The 24,816-nt window shown below is 35.4% G+C and overlaps 1 protein-coding gene across 2 annotated transcripts; it reads right to left on the reverse strand.

Annotated features, from left to right (window-relative positions):
• Positions 1-1,024: 1,024 nt before the first annotated feature.
• On the reverse strand, positions 1,025-22,886 carry rab28 (RAB28, member RAS oncogene family). Of its 2 annotated transcripts, XM_051860650.1 has the most exons (8): positions 22,569-22,886; positions 16,192-16,288; positions 13,849-13,937; positions 12,935-13,064; positions 4,691-4,794; positions 3,976-4,053; positions 3,614-3,708; positions 1,025-1,999 (listed from the first exon to the last, which is right to left on the reverse strand). In XM_051860650.1, the coding sequence occupies exons 1-7, from the start codon at positions 22,641-22,643 to the stop codon at positions 3,616-3,618; spliced, it is 666 nt and encodes a 221-aa protein (XP_051716610.1). In that variant the 5' UTR covers positions 22,644-22,886; the 3' UTR covers positions 1,025-1,999; positions 3,614-3,615. The 2 variants fall into 2 exon arrangements, with proteins under 2 accessions (XP_051716610.1, XP_051716609.1); XM_051860649.1 differs by lacking the exon at positions 3,614-3,708 and having other exon boundaries at positions 22,569-22,870.
• Positions 22,887-24,816: the final 1,930 nt, after the last annotated feature.

Raw genomic sequence — 24,816 nt, forward strand, 5'->3', positions numbered from 1 at the left:
ATTACTTTTTCAATTTACAACAAGATATCTAAGTTACTTTTTCAAATAAGTAACACAAGTTTATCTCATTTAATGTATTTAATCTCATTTTATTAACCAATGTCTTTGCTGCTGACCTACAATGATCTAATTCAATCATACTAATAAGCAAAAATTAATTTATATTAGATTTAGAAATAAGAGTGTTGAACTTCCTTCTCCTATTCTTCTTCAATCCAGAACGGCAGCACAGCTGAAAGGTTTGTAGCAGGCGCCCCCTACTGTACAGGAGTAAATAATAATTTCCTTCAGCCTGAGACTTATTCATTTCACTTTTGGTGTTAAAGGGCCTTAACATTTGCCAAAAAGCCCAGCCCAGGTGAGAAAAAGTAATGTAATGTGTTACTTTCCATAAAAAGTAACTAAGTAATGCAATTATTTACTTTTTTAGGGAGTAACGCAATATTGTAATGCATAACTTTCCCGTTATCATTGTAGTTATTGTTCTTTGTTTGAACAGGCATTTAGAGCTCTTGCTTCCCACATAACAGCATTTTCCTGTGCTATATTTTATATATTTATATATATATATATATATATATATATATATATATATATATGCATGCATTAATAGTTACTATAATGTATTATAATAATTTATTAGTTGTCATTACAGAGTGAAAAGAGCAGTTAATATATTTCTCTTAGCGAAGGTCAAGTGAGGAACATGTGAAATAAATGGACACTGAAGTTTGGAGCTCATAACTCCACATCAGATGAAGTGACGAGCGCTGGACTCGTTCTGAACAGCTCGTGTGTAAGTGCTGTCAAGAGGAGACTATTTCAAGCGCAATTACTCACTGGCATCATGTTTCAGTAAATTACAGGCAGACATTTGAATGATATTAATATTGGACAATATTCCTGACCACATGTCTACATCCTCCTCCACATTAATACATCTTCTGACCGTGGGATTTGGAAAAGACATATTTTACTTTTCCAGAGGAATGAAGATGGAGAGAAAAAAAAACAGACATCCATGTCAACGTGTGTTGTGACATTTATTCCTAAACGGTACAACGCTCTACAACACCTGGACAGGCTTGAGTTTACAAATACATTCAGTATTTAAATAGAAATATTCAGAGGTCGTATAATGAAACTTCTCTAAGTAGAGGGATCCGGACGTCCCGTGGAAATGAAAACACTCACTCGCGCACAAACCAACAAATCACTCAAATAGAGTTTACAGGCAGCCGGCAAATTTTCAACACAAGACGTCTCTGTGTGACTCCTGCTTTACTGCAGATTATTGGTCCAATATGATGCTCGTAAACATCAAATATCAGTCATGAACATGGAGGGGGAGAGTTACGTCCATGAATTTGAGATATTCGCTCTGAATTTGCCAAATAATAATGAAACAGGGGGAAATACTGTGGAAACCGAGTCAAATGATTCACCTTGAAGAGTTATTGATATTGAAATGTGCTCAGAATGGCCGTCTATAAAGGTACTTTCTTACATAACAAACACACACACACAAACACACGTGTCTGCTCTAACCTTTAACCGGAGGAAGTCAGGCCTCCGTCGGTGCGAGCGAATCCTCCCGCAGCTGCGAGATCTCGGTTCGCTCCAGCAGCAGCATTTACACGCAACAATCCTCTATAAAACTGTCTCGACTTGCAAAAACACAGATTTAAAAGGTAAAACTTTCACACTTTAAAGCTTTTTATGGAACACAATATCTAATTGGCAAATGAAAGAGGGAGAAAAATATAAAGTGTAAATTTTGTGTCCGTTTCACTGGTTCACTCTGCGTTCAGAGTTCCATCACGAGTCTTTCAGGATCGCTCACGAGAGGACAGACGTGAGCCACACACACACACACACACACACACACACAGACGATGTATGGCGGTCACTGTATGACACACATGGAGCTGCGCGGAGGGTTGACGGCTCGAGCCACCGACTCCTGACTGTAGTTCACTATGTCGGCTTTAACCACGTGCTGCAGGAACAGAGACAGAGATCTTCAGTCACACACTGAACATCAGCACTGTATTAATCACACATGGATGAACACTAGCAGTCAGTTCAGACACACCTCTGATGTTATAACGTGTTGAAATAATAGTGATGAAACTCTGAAAAACAGTATCGAAATGAAGTGAGTTTGTGCTAAAAAGGAACAAATATCTGCCAATAGAGTCAGAAAAATAATCTTTTGATATTTGTTCTTGTTTGAAGCACAAACTCACTTCATTCTGATACATTTTTAATATCTTCAGTCATTTTGCTTCTCCAGTAAATGTATCTTGATTTAAGAATGTTTAGATATTATACAGAGATACTGAGTAAAAAATACTGCATACAAGTCTAATGTTGAACAATTTAAGCAGAAAGGATAAAGTTAGATACGGTTTTTAAGATCACAAGACACAAATTCAGTACATTTAAACTTCTGACTGGTAATGGATCATATATATATATATATGATAATGTAAAACAATAATCTGTGATTACTGAGCCTTTACATGTTCATATGACGTACACTACCAGTCAAAAGTTTGGAAACATTACTATTTTTAATGTTTTTGAACATAATGAATACAGAAAAAACAATAATATTGTGAAATATTATTACAATTTAAAATTATGGTTTTCTATTTTAATATACTTTAAAATATAATTTATTCCTGTGATCAAAGCTGAATTTTCAGCATCATTACTGCAGTCTTCAGTGTCACATGATCCTTCAGAAATCATTCTGATATGATGATTTGATACTCAGTTATTATCAATGTTGGAAACAGTTGTGATGCTCAATATTTTTTTGGAAGCTGTGATACTTTTTCAGGATTCATTGATAAATAAAAGGTTAAAAAGAACAGCATTTATTCAAAATATTAATCTTTTCTAACAATATAAATCTTTACTATCACTTTTTATCAACTGAACACATCCGTGCTGAATAAAAGTATTAATTTCTTTCAAAAAAAAGAAAGGAAAAAAATTTACTGACCCCAAACTTTTGAACGGTAGTGTATATTGTTACAAAATATTTCTATTTTAAATAAATGCTGATATTTTTTTAACTTTTTATTCATCAAAGAATCCTGAAAAAGTATCACAGGTTATAAATAATATTAAGCAGCACAACTGTTTCCAAAACTGATAATAAATAATATTAGAATGATTTCTGAAGGATCATGTGACACTGAAGACTGGAGTAATGATGCTGAAAATTCAGCTTTGATCACAGAAATAAATTATATTTTAAAGCATATTAAAATAGAAAACAGTTATTTTAAATTGTAATAATATTTCACAATATTATTGTTTTTTCTGTATTTATTATGAAATAAATGCAGCCTTAATGAGCATAAGAGACTTCGTTCAAAAACATTAAAAATAGTAATGTTTCCAAACTTTTGACTGGTAGTGTGTATGTGACTGATACTGTACACACACTACAGAGCAACAAACACACTTCAGACTCTGAACTACTGGATTCAGAATCAATATACAACAATACAACAATGATGAACACACACACTCTCACAAACACACACTCACACTCTCTCACACACACACACACACACACACACACATACTGCCATACTGTTATTGGACAGAGCAGATCTTGCTCTGATTGGTCTCTTGTCTGATTGGTCCCTCATCCTGAGGATAATCCACCAACTCTGCTTTGACAATACGCTAAACACACACACACACACACACACACACACACAATGGAAATAAAGAAATGGAGAGAAGAGAACAGAAAAATGAGGTTTCATGCATTAGATAAAGAAGAAAATAAAGATGATTTACAGATGACAAACAATACAGAACTGAGCAAGATATTACTGTAATATCTGAACACAAACAGACAAATGAACACAGTCAGTGTATCTGACATGAACTGATTGAAGTGTTAGTATGAATGTGTTAGAAAAAGCATAAACCAGCGATCATAGTCACCTGCGACTGCTCGATCTCGGCTTTATTCAGCTTTATTCCAACAATCTCAGCCGCCAGCCTCTGGAAACACAGAGACACCTGCAAACACACAGATACACACTGAATAAAACACTGACACACACACACACACACCTGAACACAGCTGAAAGAACCTCTGATTCACAGTCCGATTCGCTCTTATGAGAAATCCTCTTCATTTGTGGCAAAATCAAAAGAAATTGTAGAGCTTATATCTTGTGTAAAGTATGTTTCTGGTCTAAAGCTCAAAGCTCAAACCAAAACTATCAGAAACAAACATTAAAAGTCATTCAATATGACATACAAATGATTACGAGTCACCATGAGAATGTTTCTGCCACAACAATAAAATATAAAAACATAAAGGTAACTGCGACTTTTAACACACAATTCTGCTTGTGTATACGGTCAGGTCAGGTGTTAAAACTTCGAGAAAAAAATAATTCGGACATTTGAATTCTGAGTTTCCATATTGCAATTCTGAGATAAAAAGTCACAATTAACTTTTTTTAGTTTGTATTGGAAATAAACATTCATAAATTTCACAACAACACAGAGTAAAGTAAAACATTTAGCTTCTGTTATAATTATACGATTTTAATTGTGAATCCAAATCAAGCATTTTTGTGAGTGTGTGTGTGTGTGTGTGTGTGTGTGTGTAAGAGTGTGTGTGTGAGTGTAAGAGTGTGTTACTCACAGAGTCTCCCGTCTTCGCAGACACAAACTGACTGATGAGTCCGTTCTCCTGACAGAATCGCTGATGTTTCTCCATCTTTACTGTCCGCATGTGCTCCAGATCAACTGCACACACACACACACACACACACACACGAGAGAGAGATGACTGAACACTTCAAAAAATGAAAATATAAAAAACCTTACTAGATTCATGATGTCAATAATTGGAAATCACAGTCTGTGAAAAGGGTCCATTTTAATACATATTAAAACTGGTTATCATAATACAGTGTCAACAGTTTGACTGAAAGAACACAAAACGATCAGATGTCTCTATTTTATACCAACAAACTCTTTTAAATATCATCTGCGTTCCACAGAAGACAGACGGTCATTAGGACAGTAAATGATGACAGAACGACCTCTAACTCTGACTGTCATCTGACTGCTTTCACACACCTGTAAGCTCAAGATAACGTACAGAATATCAGCCGTCTCAGCCCTGAGGACACACACAGATGTGTCATGTGATCATGTCATGTGTGATCTGGAATCTCGGCAGCGCTGTCAGCAGGACTCTGATTTAGTGAGAACACAACAATGGCGCTCTGACACCCGTAACACACCCGTCTGTGATGTCACTGCGGGGTCACACAGAGGTCGCGCACCGGGGTCACAGGAGACTCTCCACAGCTCTTTTCACTTCTGTGTTACAGACACACCTGTGTGTGTGTGTGTGTGTGTGTGTGTGTATCATATTTCTCCATTTACAACTAAACAACCACATTGAAAAATGATGTTCTTCCTCAGTGTTTCGGTCTTGTTTTCCAGCACAAATATCTAAACATTCTTAAAATCAAGATACATTTACTGGAGAAGAGAAATGACTGAAGATATGAAGTCTTGTTTTAGAAAAAATGTATCAAAATTAAGCAAGTTTCTGCTTAAAACAAGAACAGATATCTGCCTGAAACTGGAGTTTATCGTTTTTCTACATAAACACTCATACTTACACACACACACACACACACACACACAGATGAGGGAAGATGTGTGTGTCTGCAGCTGTAACTAAACACTCATAATCCCACAGATAGTTCAGATCCTGTTCATGTCTGCGCTGCCATCAGTCAACTGGCCACACACACACACACACACACACACACACACACATTAAAGAATCTCTTCAAATAAAGCACATTAATATGCTCCTGTCAGACATTAAAGCGATCGTTCACCCAAAATGATCATTCTGTCATCATTTACAGGTCTTCATGTCGTGGCGCGGTGTTGATTTACACACACTGATCTGGTGTTTTCAGCGTCTGAATTCACAGTAAATCTTCTCAACATCAACATTAACTCCATCTGATCTGATCTGATCTGAGTTTGAGTCACTTTAATGCACATTTGGGAACGAAACCAAACATCTTCACAAATAATGAGAAGTGCTGATCAGCAGAAGAGAAGCTGTGGCTTCTGTCAAAATAAAAGTTTAATGGTTTAACATTTGAAAATAAATAGCCATAAATGTTAGTATTGTAAGTTTACAGTAGTACTATAAAATAAAATGATCATGACTATTATTATTAAATACATTTTTTATTTTACAATGAAATATTAAAATATGAATATTTTTTCTTTTGTTTCAGATTTTCATCTAATAAAAAAAATATATATATATAATTATTATTATTTTATGGTCATATTGATATATAATCATAACATTTTGGGCCAAATTGCACAAGCTTTTTTATAGCATTTTAAAGTCTGCATGAAATGAAAATTCACTTTTTTTTCTAAATGCGTGTTATAGATCTTACTGTGAACATTGTACGTCTCATTTTTACTTTTTTTTTTTGAGCTCGTAATGTTTAATTAAAATATTCTTCCAGGATTCTCCAATCATTTAGTGCGCTTAAACTCCGCCCCTGCAAGCTCACGCTCATTTGCATACACTGTTGCAAGCCACGCCCACATCTCAACACCCAATCAACAACTGATGCACAGAACCAAGCCCCGCCCTACATTTTATTCTTTTTCAAAACTCTGTTAAACTCAGATGCGGAAGAAAAGATCAGTCGCTAATATCCGTTTCGTCACGACTTTAAATCAGTCGTAATTTTAATTTGTGCAGCTTTAACATTATCAAACCACTAACCGCCATACAAACACATTAACACACTAACATCTGTGCAGATCACATTCAACCCACAAGATCTTCTGGCATCTCAGTGACAGGCCTCATTCATTACCAGCACAAATCCTGTAGAGAAATATTTAGCTAAAAGCTATTGTTACCAAATATAGCGAGTCATTTTAGCTCTCGAGTTTAACCTACAGAACAGAGGAGTGTTATTCTGCTCTGAACCTGAACGTCACCGTGAGACGCACACGCACACAAAAACAACAGTGAGTCGCAGGACGGAGCGTGAAGCGCGGCTCCAGGGGTCCGTCTGCAGATCAGGGGCCATTTTTCTCCCCTAATCTAATCTAAAGCAGCGCGACACGCTGATCCTGCACTCGTCTCTGAATCGGACGGATCTGGAGGTGGTCTGCTTCTCCTCACAGTGTCCGTGCACAAACCCGCGGCGTGAGAGACGAGCGGGAGATAGCGTGGAGAGTGATGGCGACTCCTCGTCCCTTCCACCGGCCATGTTTACATAAAGCGCCGCCGTCCAGGAGCCCTGCGCTCACTCACTGTCACAAACACATCACAGCGTCAATCCGTCAAACACACACTCCACGTCTCACACTGGACACACAAGAGCAGGAACAGCAGCGCTGCTCACGCTGACATAAAGTGACGGTCAAGATGAGACGAAAAAGTGCAATTTTACCATTAAAGTATATATATAAAGTCATCATATGACTTTCAGCATTGTGTAAAACAAAGAAAACACACCAGCAGGAGTCGCAAAAAACATTTAAACGAAGTATTTAATCATATAAACTACACTGCATGTATTATTGTGTGTGTGTGAGGCGGAAAGTGATCAGCGATGGTAAACAAAAGCATGTGACAGACTGACGGTGATCATCAGAAACACTGGCGGTGTGAAGCGTATGTGTGTGTGCTGCTTCCACACTGATTCAACAGAGCGACTGACTTCATTAGAGAACATGATCAGTTAAACGCTTCACCGTCCAGCTGCTTCCTGCGGCTCTATTCCATTAGCGGGCGAGCGCGAGGTCAAAGGTCAACGCTCGCTCGCTAAGTGGAGTAAACACAGGAGCGTCGGTTCACGTCAACACTCGCGCACCGCGATCCACTGCAGATCCACACAAACCCATTACAGTCACAATGGGATGATGAACGCACACTCTCTCTTCTGTGTGTATTTATGATGGGAATGTGTGTGTATATTACATGCACATGTCTGTGTGTGTGTGTGTGTGCGTCATACAGTTTTATGGGTCCTCAGGCGTGTTGAAAGCCAACAAAAGCTCCAGTGCTGAAGAGGCCACACAAGACGCTCTCTCTCACACACACACACACAAACAAAACAATATCAGACACACACTTTCCTTCTGTACTGGTAAAGACACATATGTACCTGACACACACACACACACACACACACACGCATGTGTGAAGCGTAATGGCCCGTGATGTACCACACAGGTTGCGAACGGCCGCTGGTCTCAGCAGCACCATGTGCACCAATATTTACCCAACGATTCAAGCGGCACATGGAGAACTTTCCACACACATGCCACTGAAAGAGATCACATGACCCTGATCCTGAGCTCTGATTGGTGCTCGGACTCCACGTCCAGGTGTGACTTGGGTCATCTGACTGCTGAATACGACAAACATACACACTGATACATATTACACATTAAGACACACACACACACACACACACAGAAACTGTGCAGCTTGTATTTCACCCCGAAATCATCATCTTCTTTTATTTATTTATAAAGCACCTTCAACACAACATCATGGATGACCCAAAGTGATGTACAATACACGTAGAATCAGACAAAATAGAAAGACAATAGAAACAATACAGTAAATAAGTTATACCTGGTTAAAAGCTATTGAAAATAAATGTTTTTTAAGCAAGTACTTAACTAGGTAAAGAGGAAGCCGGTCAAAATCAAAAGAAATAAACAACTATTTTGCATAAAGAACATGAAGCCTATTTTAGAACCATTGTAACATTATTTTGGCAATTGCACACATTTCCTTCCTAATTTTTATGACTGTCAAAACAAGCATATAAAACATACTGTATATAAATACATTTTTTTCAATAATTTTCAATTTCATTATAATGAAATCAAATTTGGTTAAAATACATAGAAAAAAGTTCAAAAATTGACCATTGAGAGAGAGAGAATCAAAACACTGATCTTCAGCAGGACTGTGAGCAGCTAGAGAATTACATGAGAGCTCTGTGAGAACTCCACGAGAACTGCACGAGAAGTGCACGAGAAGTGCATGAGAAGTGCATGAGAAGTGCATGAGAAGTGCACAAGAAGTGCACGAGAACTCCATGAGAACTGTACGAGAACTGCATGAGAAGTGCATGAGAACTGCATGAGAAATGCACAAGAACTCCATGAGAACTGTACGAGAGGTGCATGAGAAGTGCATGAGAGGTGCATGAGAAGTGCACAAGAAGTGCACGAGAACTCCATGAGAACTGCATGAGAAGTGCATGAGAACTGCATGAGAAGTGCACAAGAACTCCATGAGAACTGTACGAGGTGCATGAGAAGTGCATGAGAACTGCATGAGAAGTGCACAAGAAGTGCACGAGAACTCCATGAGAACTGTATGAGAACTATATGAGAAGTGCATGAGAACGGCACGAGAAGTGCCTAACCATAACCCTAACCTTGAGTGCTTTAGTGGAGAGGAAACTGATCAATGAATAACGACTTCATGTTTAGTTAATGATGACAGAATCGAGCAGTGTGTGTGTGTGTGTGTGACTGCAGTAAAAACGAATCTATATTTGTGAGGTCTGCCCTCTACTCTTCATCTTCATGGGAACATGCAGGTTTGCCCACACACACACACACACACACACACGCACGCACACACACGCACACACACGCACACACACGCACACACACGCACACACACACACACACACACACACAAGCCTGACAACCAAAACAAAACAGAGAAGAAAGAAAAACAGCGCTCACTTTCTCTGCAGACGATTCCCAGCAGACTGAGAGAGAGACAGACACAATGTCCTCGACTAAAGTCTGACTCTGATCGACTGATTCACACTGAAGCAGCGAAACAGAGCGAGCCCAACTCTGATCACTACAGAGCCTTAAAACATGACACGAATCCTGAGAAAAGCCTCTGATGCTCCAGAAGCTGCCGGAACAAACAAACACGACTATCATCATCATCATCATCATCATCATCATCATACACACAATACAGACCAAGATCATAAAGCACAAAACAACATGATCTGACTCACTGAAACTGAAACAACACAAACACTAAGTTAACCTGAATGTCTTTTGGCCCTAAATTGAGTAAAAAATGAAAATAAAAATGTCTGCTCTATTCTTTAATTCTTCTATTTTATAGACACATTTCTTGCTAGTTTATTATATTTATATTATAATATAATAAATGATCAAGAAATATAATAAAACATCAAGAAATAAGTGAATAAAAAAGAAAAATTAATATAGAATATAGTAGGGGAAAGAATAGAGATTTTTATTTTATAAAAATATTTTACGTTGAATATTGCATATACTAATATTCTATTTTTTTATTATGTGAAGAGATGGTATTTTACTAGCGGCCTGAAACATTCACACACACACACACACACACACAGCTCCCACACACAGGGGTCAGTAAAGATGGTCAGTCGTACATCAGAGAGGTCAGAGGTCAGAGGTCAGAATGATACATTCACTGTTAAACAGTTTAATTCATCACACACTCATAACAAACACACAGCGCTGTAATGATTACAGATTTACACTGACGTCCATGATGAAGACGCTTCACCCCTCGTCGATACATGTCGCCTCACACACATTAATGTCATGAAACTAACAGTAAATATTTTTATTCTCATTAAAAAATCTGAATTTGAGAAAACCCCAAAAACATTAAAGCATCCAGTGTTTTTCTGTATCATCAGCTTTTTAAAGTTGATCTGTGCTTTTAGTAAATATAATATAATACGGTCTGTGAAGTCAAAAGCACGGATGTACAATTAAGAAAAATAAAAACAATAACACAATAGTGTGGTTATCAATTTACAAAAGCTGTGATTTAATTAAATAAATATATGTGGCCAAAATAATAGTGTGATAGTTTAAAAATTTAAACTGAAGAAATTAAAACAGCCATAAATATTAGTATTTTCATTTTACAGTTAACATTATTATTGTTGTTATTATATAATTTTTAAATACGCTATTTTTTATTTTACAGTGAAATATTACAATAGCATTTTTTATTAATATTTTTATTTTGTAATAATAATAATATGATTTTATAGTCACAAAATTTGTGCAGCTCTACAAACAAACACAGCAAACCTAGAAAATTTTTTTTTAATTGCATTTTAAATAACAATTGTAAAACAATTGTAAGATTTTCCCCCAGTCGTGCAGCTCTATGATTTCACATGACGAACCGGGTTCAGTCCGACTGCATGTTGAGATCTTGCACACTTCATATTTCAGAAATCAAAACTGTCTAAAGTACAAGAAAAAAAAAGGAACAGCAGCAACACACTACTGGAGACACTACGACAACAGACGCCCACATCGTGTGTGACGCTTCAGAGATTCATGCAACTGCAGTTCAAGCACAAAGACACAAAGATGTTTTTATCGCTCATAACTTCTGGAGAGAAACAGCGCAGACAATGACAAGGATGTTCTAGTGCGCGTGTGTCAAACGGCTGTGTTCATGTACGTGCAGTACACTTTGAAAGGCTGTACACGTGTTCACACTTGCAGCTTTAGAGCAACAAACGACTTTAATGTTTTGCCGTGGCTGCGTCTCTCTGCTAGTAACGCGAGAGCTCGGTGAGAGTTACGCTGGCATTAGCAGACAAGCGTTAGCCTGCTTTAGATCCGCTGTCACGTCGCAGCCGCTGTGTTTGTGTAAATGAGGGAGAGCCAAACCGAAGACGAGTGAAGTACGGTGAGCACACGGCAGGTCAGCTGTCGGTCTCGTTGAACACGCTCACGATTTCACAGGTTCAGAGTGTGAAGAACAACGAAGACTAGACAAAATCTGACAAAAACTGGTGATTATTCATCAGATCAAAAGTGTGTAGAGAAAAACTGCTTTAGTACAATCTAAAATATTAGTATTGTAAATTTACAGTTGTACTGTAAAAAAAATATTATATTATAAATAAATATATTATTATTATTATTACATTATTTTCCTTAAAAACTCTAAAATAAAACTTTTTTATTTTAATGAAATATTACAATAGTATAATATTTTTATTTAGTAATAATAACAATCATAATAAAATAATTATTATTTTATAGTCATATTGACAATCACAATTTTTGCACAATCTCTTAAGATAAAACTTTAAAATTCAAAAAAGGAATGTTCTTAAGAATCATCATAAATAACTTCTCAAAGTTAGAATAACCTCCAGCTTGTCCCATAGGTGAGGTGTTTAATGAATCATTACAACACAACACTAAATACATATGAAATAATCCTTTTATCATCTGACATCTGAGGAAACTGACATCAGCACATCTCACACCGCTTACTGTTTAACAAAGGCTAATAGATGGTGACTATATCGTTACGATTCACAAGTGTAAGTTTTGAATTTGTTGCATTAGACAAGAACACCTCAGGAGGAGGAAAGTTCAACAAAGACTGTTACTTACTTTTTAAGAAAACAATTAAGATGTTCTTAAGAAAATATCTGAGAAATTGTCAAGAATTGCACTTACGAACATTCCTTCCGAACTTTCTAGAATTTATCTTAAGAACTTTTTTCACTGTTTTCTTAAGAAGATTTTTTTTGTCCCAGAATGGACAAACAACATAATTACATTACATTCTTCCTATGAACATTATGTGTGTGTGTGTGTGTGTGTAGTATGTGAAGTGTGTGTTTATGTGTGTGTGTGTGTGTGTGTGTGTGCGCAAGTGTGTGTGTAAAGTGTGTGAAGTATGTGCAAATGTGTGTGTGTGCGAGTGTGTGTATGTAAGTGTGTGTGTGAAGTGTGTGAAGTTTGGTGTGTGTGTGCGAATGTGTGTGTGTATACTCACTCTTGTTTCCGATCAGTGATATCGCAGGTTGTGTGTCAGACTCTTCGTTGGCTTTTCTCACCATGTTCAGCCAATCTTCAAGATTCTCAAAACTCTGAGAATTAGTGATGTCATATACCAGCAGCACACCCTGCACACACACACACACACACACACACACACATAAAGTAGGTATCATTTCGAAAGCTTAAACACTCAAAATTCATCATGTGAAAACCTTTTTGGAAGCGATACTTTAAACTCTTTCAGCAGCTCCTCCCCCTAGTGGACAGTGTCATATTTCACATGTTACAGAATTCACTGCACAATTTTATAATCAAATCTTTTTCTAAACTTGATAAAACACATATCGTTGGCGATATCTGTTTAGTGATAGAAGTGATATTGTGACAGAAACGTGTCTGTTTGTGGCACAGCGCTTAAATGAAATCTCACAGGAACCTCAATTTTTGTGATACCGACTTCAAATATGGAACACAACTTGGTTAGAAATATAGCTTTGATTTTGTAGCAATTAGAGTCCAAATTATCTTTATAAAATATATACAATTTTAAAGTTGTACATTTGCTTAAATTAAAATTTTCATTAAACTTGTGATAGTTATTCACACGTTTTTCTGAGTGTCTTCTTAAATGAGATCAATCTTAGGTCTGTATTCCAAAGCATTCATGAGGTACAAATATTTCAGCTCAGATCTGTGCTGGCAAATGAAGAGATCGTGTCTGAATGTGTGTGTTTGAGCAGCAGGTGGCGCTAGAGTGTGTGTGTGTGTGTATTAACTGCAGGTTTCTGCCTGTATTCTGCACACTAATTGTACTGATAAGCATTATTTAGCATCACAAATATTCATCCGCTCAAACACACAAAAACAGCCATATTTGTGAAACATAAAGAGTGTGTGTGTGTCAGTCACCTGCGCTCCGTAGATGTACTTGTCCAGCATTTTTCCTCCGATGGTCTGTCCTCCGATGTCCCACACCTGCAGCGCGACATTCAGGTTTCCTTCAGAGAGTCAAAACACTTTCACATTAAACATCAGTTCAGCTCAAAGACACCCAGCACATGTGTGTGTGTGTGTGTGTGTGTGTGTGTGTGCGCATATGTGTGTATGTCTGAGTAAATGAAAAGAAACTGATTATGGAAACAGGATGTTTTTATGATGTTTATTAAATGCTAAATTTAGAAAGAATACATTTTCTGTAATAATATTATATAAAAAAAAATAAAAATTAAAAAAAGAACAGAAATTAAAATAAATATAATTAAATGAAATAATAAATAAATTGTATTATTTATATAATAAATAACATAATAAATTAAATACATTTTAAATACACAATCATAATAAATATAATTTTAATAATATTAATGTAAATATTTCTCCACAGCGTCACAGTCGATGCATTCAGACTATACAGTCGATGTATATATACAGACGAGTCTGTTCATCCCACACTTCTCTTCACGTGCTTCTATAAAGATCTCTTTTCTTTATTTATTCTAGAATTCAATCTTTACGGTAAGTGACTCGCACGTTCTGCCAGCGTAGCCGAATGTGCTGACGCTGTGTGTTTCTCTCTCTCTCTCTCAGTTATGGTCCATGAGAGCGTGAAAACAGAAGCGTCCCAGCATGAGAACGGACCTGAAAATAACCCACCAGAGGGAAAGAGCGCAGCGCGTTCAATACGTCAGAAACAGCACACTTACAATAAATAGACACTAACAGACAGACGGACTCTGTTTAGAGTGCCAAACGACGACTTCACTCCTGTAATTACGGCTAATTCAATTTCCATTCCTAAGTTTACGCACCTTACAAAAAAAATCGATTCTAACATTTAAACAATAGTATAATGTGGCCTACATTTCACAACAGCCTGGATGCATCAAAGTTTTGAAATCAAATAGGTTTGGTTTGGTCAACTTTTCTTCTTAAGTTTCTACTACTTCTATTTATAGAAGTAAATGTTGTAAAAAGAAGTGTATATGACGTATTGTCCTCTGCAATGGATGGTAAAAAAGATGTGCTTGCCCAGATCTGATTTCAGTCTGCAATTAAACATCAAACTAACTCACATTCGACATTCTTACCTGGTGCTTTACAGTACACAATCTGTCTTTGAGGAGAGAGTTATGTGTGTTTGTTTAGGAGTTAAGAGCTTTCGTAGGTAATAAAGTTGAAAAGAGGCAGACGTACAACAAACACACACACACTGGAGTGATTCATTCAGAGGTTCGGTACAAACCCACACAAACACACGCCGTCCAGCAGCAGAGCTTCAGAAACACTTGAAAACATCAGTGCGAGACACAGAATCAGGACAGAGATCTATTCATACGCATCGAGTCAATTAACACCATTACACAACCTCTGTCAACAACGGTCAGGTACATAGACGGCTGACGTGAAAATCTCAGAGAATGAAAGAATGATTGGTGGTTTTCATCTATTGGATGAACAAAAACTTCACCTACAAACTATCTGTTCAAATTTTGATTCTGTTAGAAATTTTCAGTCAAATGTTGAAACTGTCTTTCCGGTGTGACTTTGTTCATCATGAACTGTAAAATACAGAAATGTATTCAAATAAACAAATGTCATTAACTAATAAATCATGCCAACTCATGAGTTCCATATTATAACAATTTTTTCTTTATATTTGGGTAATTCTGTAAAACATTACATTAAATTTAAAATGTATTATTTAAAACCACACTTACAGCAGAATTTCTTTAAATTCCACTTCCTTAAATTTGAATAACAAGTATGCTTCCTGTTTGAATGAACTTCGCAAATTCAACTGGAATTTAAAAGGCATTCTCAATGCAGTTCAAAATGACACGCATGCCTGTGGATTACTAAAACAAACTAAAATTTAAATGAAAATATAAAAATAAAAAACTAATTCAAAATATAAAAAAAAAAAACTATAATAGTATCTCATTGACAAAAAAATAACACATCATTACACCTCCACATCATGAAAAGAGTGATTTGAAACATTAAAAAGTGTGAAATAGCTGACGTTTTTCCATGTGGATGCGGCATGTTGGAGGAACTTTTTTAATAATGCTATTTTATAATTATTATACATGCAATTTTATGAGCTATATTAAGAGGGAAAGAACATGGAGTATCTAAGTGAACTGAAAGAATTCTGAAATCTAAATGAAGAATAAAGTTCAAGTTTGTGTTATTTGTCAACTACTTACTTGCATGTGTGTGTGTGTGTGTGTGTGTGTGTGTGTGTCTAACCTGGCAGGGTGATTCTCTTGAGGAAGAAGTCCAGCCCTATCGTCTGTTTATACTGTTTCCCAAAAGCCTCTTGTGCAAAGCGGATGGCGAGAGATGTCTGAGAAACAGAGACACAAACACATAAACATCAGAACATTTTAAATTAAAAGAAATTATTCTCACCTATCCTGAGGCTCCGCCTCCACACTTCTCTTTGATTGACAGATGCTTCATGTCAAGTACTACAGCCAATCAGATCGTGTGTGTGTGTGGAAAGAGACGCCCACATACACACAGGACATCAACACACACCTCTAACTTTACAACACACAGAATAACGTGAATAACTTTCAAACATCATGTTGTCTACAAACTTGCTAGTACTGAATGAATTACGGCCATTTTGATTTAATGTTGTACACCAGGTATTCCCAAACATTTTTGTCAGCCAAACTACCTGAGATTTTAATTTTTCAATTATTTAACAGCACATTCGCATATTTACAGTTCTCTGATGTCGGTTAATGGTCACATGACATGAAGGTAAACATAAAATAATCAATTTTTTAGTGTTTCATTTTAACTGTAAGTGTTTAACTAATAGATATCACCCTACTTCACAGCTGATTAATCACAGTACATTGTCAAAGAAATTAAATTTTCTAAAATGTCATGTTTATATATGCATAAATACGAACAAATTTGCATACATTTCCAGAATATAAATCTGAACACTGAATAAAGCCAGGTTCAAAATTCTTGATTGATTTTGTGTACATATTAAAGTTAAAGGTTTTTACAGAGGGGATTTTGGATTAGTCTTTTTATTACTTCATAAATCAAAAAATACTGTCAACGACCATGAAAAAATACATTTTCACCATGTTTTTGGAATAAAATAGTAAATATATACCATGCAAGTGAAATATGAACAAATCCCTCAGTAAAAAACTTTAGCATATATATATGAATAAAGCTGTAAGTTTTGGTGTGTGTAAGTGCTGCTGAAGTGGAGGAAAAAACTTTAAAGATATGTATTGTAATTGAAATCTACAGACACAAATAGATGAAGTGCAATAAAATAAACACTCAAATGTGAATTTTGGATGTTAAAGAAGCAAAATAGACCAAAATCCCAAAATGGACCAGTGCATGAATGCATACAAAAATTATTTTTGCCTGTAGCGTCTTATTCATTTTAATTTTACATGTTCAGGATTTATTATTAGCCGTTTTTACAAACACCCCGCAGTTCCTTCGCCAACCCCAGTTTGGAGAAACCTGTTGTAGACCAATAAATCTAGACTCTACAGAGAAACTTGTTCAGATTCTTCGGTCACATGGTTTCTGTTGCAGTACTGGGTGTACAGACGTTCGGTTTGAACACTCCAGCAGGTCACAGGATCCCACAGAGTGACTGTGTGTCCGTGAGAGAGGACAGACTGATCTAACAGCACAAATGTTTCTGACCGGACACTCGTTTGTGTTGGCGTTACGGTAGCGCGCCGCTGTCTGTTTTCCCTCCCACTCTAAGTGACGTTTAAACAACCCCATCTGGAGCCAGAAGGGTTTGTACACGCACTGCTACCCAGAACCCTCTGCTGCGGCCGCGAGGGTCACCACCGCTGAGAGGGAGAAACGCTGCCACACAAACCAAACATAGAAATCCAGGATAAAGACATTTTTCCTGTGGTCTGAAACCCTAAAAGACATTTCTAGTAGGAAAATTGGCCCTTCCTAAGACTCTAGTTTAGCGGAGAGACACAGTGCTTTCCAAACCCACCTCACGTCAAATGCTCTCACAACATTGGACACACAAAACTGAACCGATATTGATTCTTAAATCTCAAAATTGACCTTTTAGTGCTGTTTTGAGTTGATTCATGAACAAAACTTCACTCAACATTATTTGTAGCTCCTGCCATCCAATAATCACAATAAGCTTTGATACTTTTGATATGAAACAAAGTCTCAGCTCTCAAATTCTGCCAGTTTTATTATGAAATTCAAACAATAAATGTTGTTTTGTGTCTCTTTACTGTGTGGTAAAGCGCATGTAAAACGATCATCTCTTCCTCTTTACTACTAGTTACAGCAGCAAATAAACATGAATGAACATCAGAAGGTGTTGAAAGGTAGAGAACAACTAAGGGAAATGAATCATGTTTCATGTAATCGATCAATTAGTGTTTCAACCGCAGAAAGACGTCAATAAAACAGCTTAAGTCACGTAACATCACACTTGCCTCAGAAAAGCAATTCATTGACCATAAACTCAATAGTTAAATGGGACGACAGCACTCACAACAAAACAGATGATGCTGCCGACTTTAAAAGGATAGTTATAAATATATGTATATATATATATTTGGGTTTCTTAGTAAAAAGAAAGTCAGATAGGTTTGACATGATATGAGGGAGAGTAAATGATGACGGAATAATAATTTTTGGGTGAACAACCCCTTTAAGTATCAATTTATCCTCATTTCTGCTACAATGTAAAAAATGAATTGAGAAAAGTTGCAAATTCAAGGCCAAATTATATTTTTCAGATTATAATACAATTCACAATACACAGATCTATCATTCTAGTAATAATAATAATAATAATAATAACCTTTATTTTCTATAGCGCCTTTGAATGTACATCTCAAAGCGCTTTACAGAAACAAATAAAGCAACAAAGATACACCACACAATATAAAGATTAAAGTTAAAACGGCAAAAACTATAAAATAAGCACAATGAAAAATTACAATTAATCAATTAAAAGCTAACCTAAAAAATGTGTTTTAAGCTGAGATTTAAAAATGCCAAGAGATTTAGCTTGCCTTATCTCAATCGGTAAAGAATTCCAAGGTTTTGGAGCTAATGAAGAAAAAGCCCTATCTCCCATCAATCTTAAACAAGTTAAGGGAACAGTTAAAAGACCAGTTTCAGAAGAACGAAGGTCACGGGTTGGAGTACAGGGAATTAAAAGCTCGGTCAAATATTGAGGTGCCAACCCATGTAAGGCCTTGTAAGTAAGCATCAAAATTTTAAAGTCAACCCTAAACCTAATGGGGAGCCAGTGCAAAGACTCCAAAACGAGAGTAATATGATCTCTTATCCTAGTTCTAGTAAGGATTCTAGCAGCCGAATTTTGCACTACCTGCAATTTGTTTAAGGTAGCTTTTGACACCGCAGCCAACAAGGAATTACAGTAATCAATACGGGAAAACACAAAAGTGTTTATCAGTCTAACTATATATGGTAGTTTATGGTAACTAATATATATATATATATATATATAGTTTTATAGGACACTTAATATGTGAAGTGAACAATGCTATCTTTGTTTCTGAAGGAGCAATCATCTTACAAAGCAAAGATATCTGAGATATCGCTTTAGAAGATCACAAAACTTGACACACAAACCTCAAACCTCGATGACAATCAAAAAATGTAAGATGAGACATCATGACAACAAACACTCATAACACTTCTTAATAAGGTTTCATTTGTTAACTACATTAACATGAACTTACAATGTAAAATATTTTTAAACCATTTCTAATCTTAATTTAATTAACTTTTTGTCAGTAAATAAAAACACCAGCTTAATAATAATGCTATAATAATGTTGTAATAAATGGCTATAACTTGCTTAGGGATTGTTACACAGACAAAATTTCATCTGAAGGTTCAAAACATCCAAGTATAACTTTCTAAAGGAAAAAATCCAAACTTCAGCCAGTTCTGTTTGAGTTCACAGCAAAAAATAAATAAATAAAAAAATTCTCCCGTTTTTCATAATTCTGGTAAATTCATCCATTCTCAGAAAAATAAAAGTAAAACTGGGACTTTGAGCTAGATTGAAACTTCAGGTTCTCCTGTTTAAAATGATATATGGCACTTTATCCTGACTGCTAATGAGTTAGAAAAACAAAGAAAAGTACAGGCAAGTCAGGTGACCAAAAATGTTCTAGGTCTTCAAGGGTTCATTTCAACATTTACTAATACATCGTTAAAATCAAAAGTTGTGTCTCCAAAAAAAGTTTTATGAATTCAATTGATTAAAATGGAAAAATAAAAATGAAAAATTTGGGGGAAAGCTAAATGGAATTTAAGGAAAAAAACTATTTCAAAGGGCCCTAAAATGTATTTTTATTTTCATGATTTCAACATTTTAGACATGCTTTTGATAACTAACATTACATTTCAAAACTTGAAACCTCAAACCTCGATGACAATCAAAAAATGTAAGATGAGACATCATGACAACAAACACTCATAACACTTCATAATAAGGTTTCATTTGTTAACTACATTAACATGAACTATTTTAAATTAAATTGGAGTCCAGAAAAATTAAAATGGAAAAAAATCAGTCCTGTTCCTCTCTTCTCTGTTCAATCTCAGTGTTTTGCTATTGGGGATATTTAGACAAATTTTCACTCTAAAAGTAATTCAGGGGATCTGTTACCACATCTTAAATAAATGCTTGGTTGCAAGTTTAAAATTCTAATTGTTTTAATTAAACCTTTTATGTTGCAAACATCATAATGTTGATCATTACATCAACTTAATATCATATGTAATTTCAACTCAAATTTCTGTGTTAATTGGCTTTTTTTTTTTTTTTTTAATTAGGTTTTAGTAACTTAATGAAATTGTCTTGATAACTTCAGAAATTAGGCAATGGATTTCTAGTTCCCAGCATGCTCTGCATAGGACTGGATAAGGAGAATAAATGTTGAAATTAAGTGTTAATTTATTTGTTGTTAGTGAAGGGAAAGACCTGTTAGTGTTTATTGCTGTTGTGTTTGACATTTAAATAAGAGCTTCTGTAATGTTGAAGATTTTGTTGAAGTTATTTCAATAAATATACATGTTAAAAACGTTATGTTAGCATTGATAACTGTTGATTTAAACTAAAATAGATCAGATTAATTTGTTCCAGGTCTACAGCTCTTGTAGTTGGAGCAATATAATTTTTTTTTGAGTAATCAACTTAAAAAATCAACTTAAAAATCAACTTAATAAAAGTTCCTCTAACTCACTGTAGCTTATTGGTTGAACGTAAATTCACTTAAAGTTGTCAAACAATTGATGCAAACTGTTGTGTTAATTTTTTTGTTGAGCCAACAAAACATTATTTTTTAGAATGAAGGAAAGAAAAACATGCACGCGCACACAAACATAAGTTTGTTAGTAAATGGATTGAGCTGCTCTGCTCACACCGAAATATAATGACCAGCTTAAAAGCTTAAAGTCTATCTCTCTTTCTCGGTCTGTCATGTGTTTCTCCACAGCGAATGATCATGTCAGCATCATTACGATCATCATAAAAACAAAGCGCACACTTCCACACGAGAACATGAATGAAGTTCACAGGAAAATCCTGCCATGTGCATCTAGTATAGATTAACCAGCTAGATTAAAACAATCAAACTCCTGATAAAAATAGCATTACGTTCATGTAATCTGATCATGCTCACCTGTGACTGACAGCTGTTAGCTATGAATTTATGTCCTCTCTAGAGAGTTTCATTGACTCCTTTAATCAGCAGTCATGATCAGAGAGAAACTGCAATCAATCATTCACTACAAAACGCAGGATAATGTTTGATCCCGAATCAATTCTGCGAAGCAACTTCAGTGAAAGCATGTTTGACCCTGCAGAAGACATTCAATATCTTTAAAATAAAAATATAGTACTCACAGTATCCACCAAAACATGTTAATATTATAAATATAAATATATAGTTCAACTGGCACGTGAACCGATCATCTCTTCCTCTTTACTACTAGTTATAGCATGAAATAAACATGAATGAACATCAGAAGGTGCTGAAAGATACAGAACAACTTATTAAAATGAATCATGTCTCGTGTAATCGATCAATCAGTGTTTCAAACGCGGAAAGACGTCAATAAAACAGCTTGAAAACAATGTCACGTGATGTTATTTACCTCAGAAAAGCCATTCATTGACAATAGCAAAGTTATCTAGAAAAACTAACTCTAGAGAGGAGCATTATACTAAACATATTACATATTCATTCTATTTTTACTCTTATATAACTGAAAAATATAACGTTATTATAAAAAAAACGCCTTATACTACTACAAATCAGTTGTTAATACATTATTTTTTATATTATAATATTATAGAAGTATCATAACATTAATATTACAGTAATGTAAATTAATATTGACATAATAGTAGGCTATAGTAATAAACGTTAATATTATAGTAATGCATTACGACACAGTTATAGTAGCTATATGTGTGATTTAATGCTGACAGGCGTCTATGATGTTGTAGTTGTTGTGATGTTGACTGTATGCGTGTTTCTTCTGCTCATATTTCATGATGTTTCGCGATGCTGATTGATTTCTCGTGTATTTTGTACCTTTCCAGACGCTCCGTCTCCCAGCACCACGATCTTCAGCTGCCGCTCCTGAATCTCCTCCTCCGAGTCCGACATCACTCAACAATTCAACACAAACACACGATAACAGCTCAAAAACTCTCAGTCGAACCAGAGATAGAGATTTAAGAGCAGCGGGTTAATCTGATCACGGTCCAGCCGCCGCCATCTTCCCTCAGCGCAGACCAACAGCTCATCCTCTCACACTTCACTGTCGGAGCAGCTGTGAACGCGCTTTATGACCGTGTGGCGGTGTGTGTTCTGATCATCGAACAGATAGACTGACCAGTTATCAGTTTTAAACAGTTATCGAGCGGGATTTACTGTGTTTTACTGTGTTTATGTGGACAGCGCTCACCCGCCGCTACCGGAATAGACTCGTCCTTCATGACGCTTCTCTGTTGCCATGGAGAGAGAGAGAGAGAGAGAGAGAGAGAGAGAGAGAGAGAGAGAGAGAGAGAGAGAGAGCACAATTCACTTTATTGCCATGACAAAAGTAGCCTATAGTAATGCAAAAATTAATGAAATTATTTTATTTTAATGTTTGTTATAAAATTAAAACATATATTTTATATATACTGTATATGTGATTTTGTTGCATTATAAAGTCATTTGTATATCTATATCTACATATATATTTTTTTCTCAACATTGATAATAATCATAAATGTTTCTTGAGCAGCAAATCATCATATTAGAATGATTTCTGAAGGATCATGTGACACTGAAGACTGGAGTAATGATGCTGAAAATTCAGGAATAAATTACACTTTACTATATATTCACATAGAAAACAGCTGATTTAAAAATTTAATATTATTTCACAATATTAGCCTACTGTTTTTACTGTATGTAATCTTGTTTAAAAAAAAAAAAAAAAAAAACAATTTGACCCCAAACTTTTAAACAGTGCATGATGATGATTTTACACTACATACAGTAATGATTATGATAAAGAAATCATGTGCCACTAAATTGGCAAATTACTTACTAAACAAACAAGTTAATGAGAGACGAATCCTTCCTAAATACAGATGAAGTGATGATTTTAAGAGAAATGAAGACAAACACATGAAAATCAAACACGAACATCGAAACACTGAATCCATCCGTGATCAGAGAAAAGATTATTGATAGATTATCAAAATGTTCTTCACTTTCCTTTAGCTCAAACATTAGATCACAGCGCTCGCAACGCAAGGTCATGGGTTCGATTCCCTTGGAATGCATGAATATGAATGTATATTTGACAATACGACATTCACACTGTTACACACGACTCATGGATTCTCTCTTTATACATACATATACATATTATATATATATATATATATATATATATATATATATGCATAGGCTACATATTTTTGCAAAATCTTTCTTAAGGATTTAAATGTTTTTTTCTCTCTCTCTCTCTTGCTTTTCTAAAACATTTCTTATCCTTAAAATCCTTTGGCAATACTAATCTGTAATTGTCATGCCAATACAGCTGAACTGAATTTACAAAAGTGAGAGAAAGTTGGACATTCAAACATGATCAAATATTTGAGACGTTTAAACAGAATTTGTCAGATCTGATCTCTCAATTTAATCCATATAATGATACTGGAAAACTCTAAAATATTTTATGTGAATGTTTTTGGTAACAGTGCCTTTGTTTGGACTGCATCATCTCTGAAGCGTTGAATGTGAGAATGATGGAGCTTTTCGTTTAATGAAAACTAAGAAGCAAGAATTGAAACAGAATTATAATGAACTGAAGTTTCTTAAAGCTTCTTTATTGGCATCGATGGCTCCATGAAGAACCTTTAACATCCATGGAACCACTGAAGATTCTATAGATTATTAAAATGTTCTTCACAAATGGTTCTTTTAAGAACGGATCACTGAGGAACCAAAAATAAAAACCCTTTTGGAACTTTTATTTCTAAGAGTGTTACAAGTAAAGTATCAGATGATAAAACCAGAAGAGGGTTCTATCATGGGATCATTTTATGGATTTAGAATTAATTAATTAATTTTTCATTTATTTTAATAAAATTTCATGAATTAAGCAGCTCGTAAACATACTTCACTAAAAAAATATCATGTTAAACATGAAAGTATTCAATCATTTAAAACATTTCTCATTATATAGAACTTTTTTGGCATAAAGTGTTCTTTAAAATTAAGTCAAGAACCCTAGAGTTTATAGAGTTTATAACCTTTCAGGGATCAGTTCTGCATCTTT

The sequence above is a fragment of the Ctenopharyngodon idella genome, chromosome 14 (assembly GCF_019924925.1).
Source record: "Ctenopharyngodon idella isolate HZGC_01 chromosome 14, HZGC01, whole genome shotgun sequence".
Taxonomy (NCBI): domain Eukaryota; kingdom Metazoa; phylum Chordata; class Actinopteri; order Cypriniformes; family Xenocyprididae; genus Ctenopharyngodon; species Ctenopharyngodon idella.

Bases quoted from the DNA above. Each gene is read 5' to 3' on its own strand.
- rab28 (XM_051860650.1), bottom strand. From the start codon at position 22,643: ATGTCGGACTCGGAGGAGGAGATTCAGGAGCGGCAGCTGAAGATCGTG. The intron at 13,938-16,191 runs GTTAGACACACA...GACTCTCTGAAG, and splicing joins CAAGAGAATCACCCTGCCAG to GAAACCTGAATGTCGCGCTG. The intron at 4,054-4,690 runs GTGAGTAACACA...GTGTGTTTGCAG, and splicing joins CTGCGAAGACGGGAGACTCT to GTGTCTCTGTGTTTCCAGAG.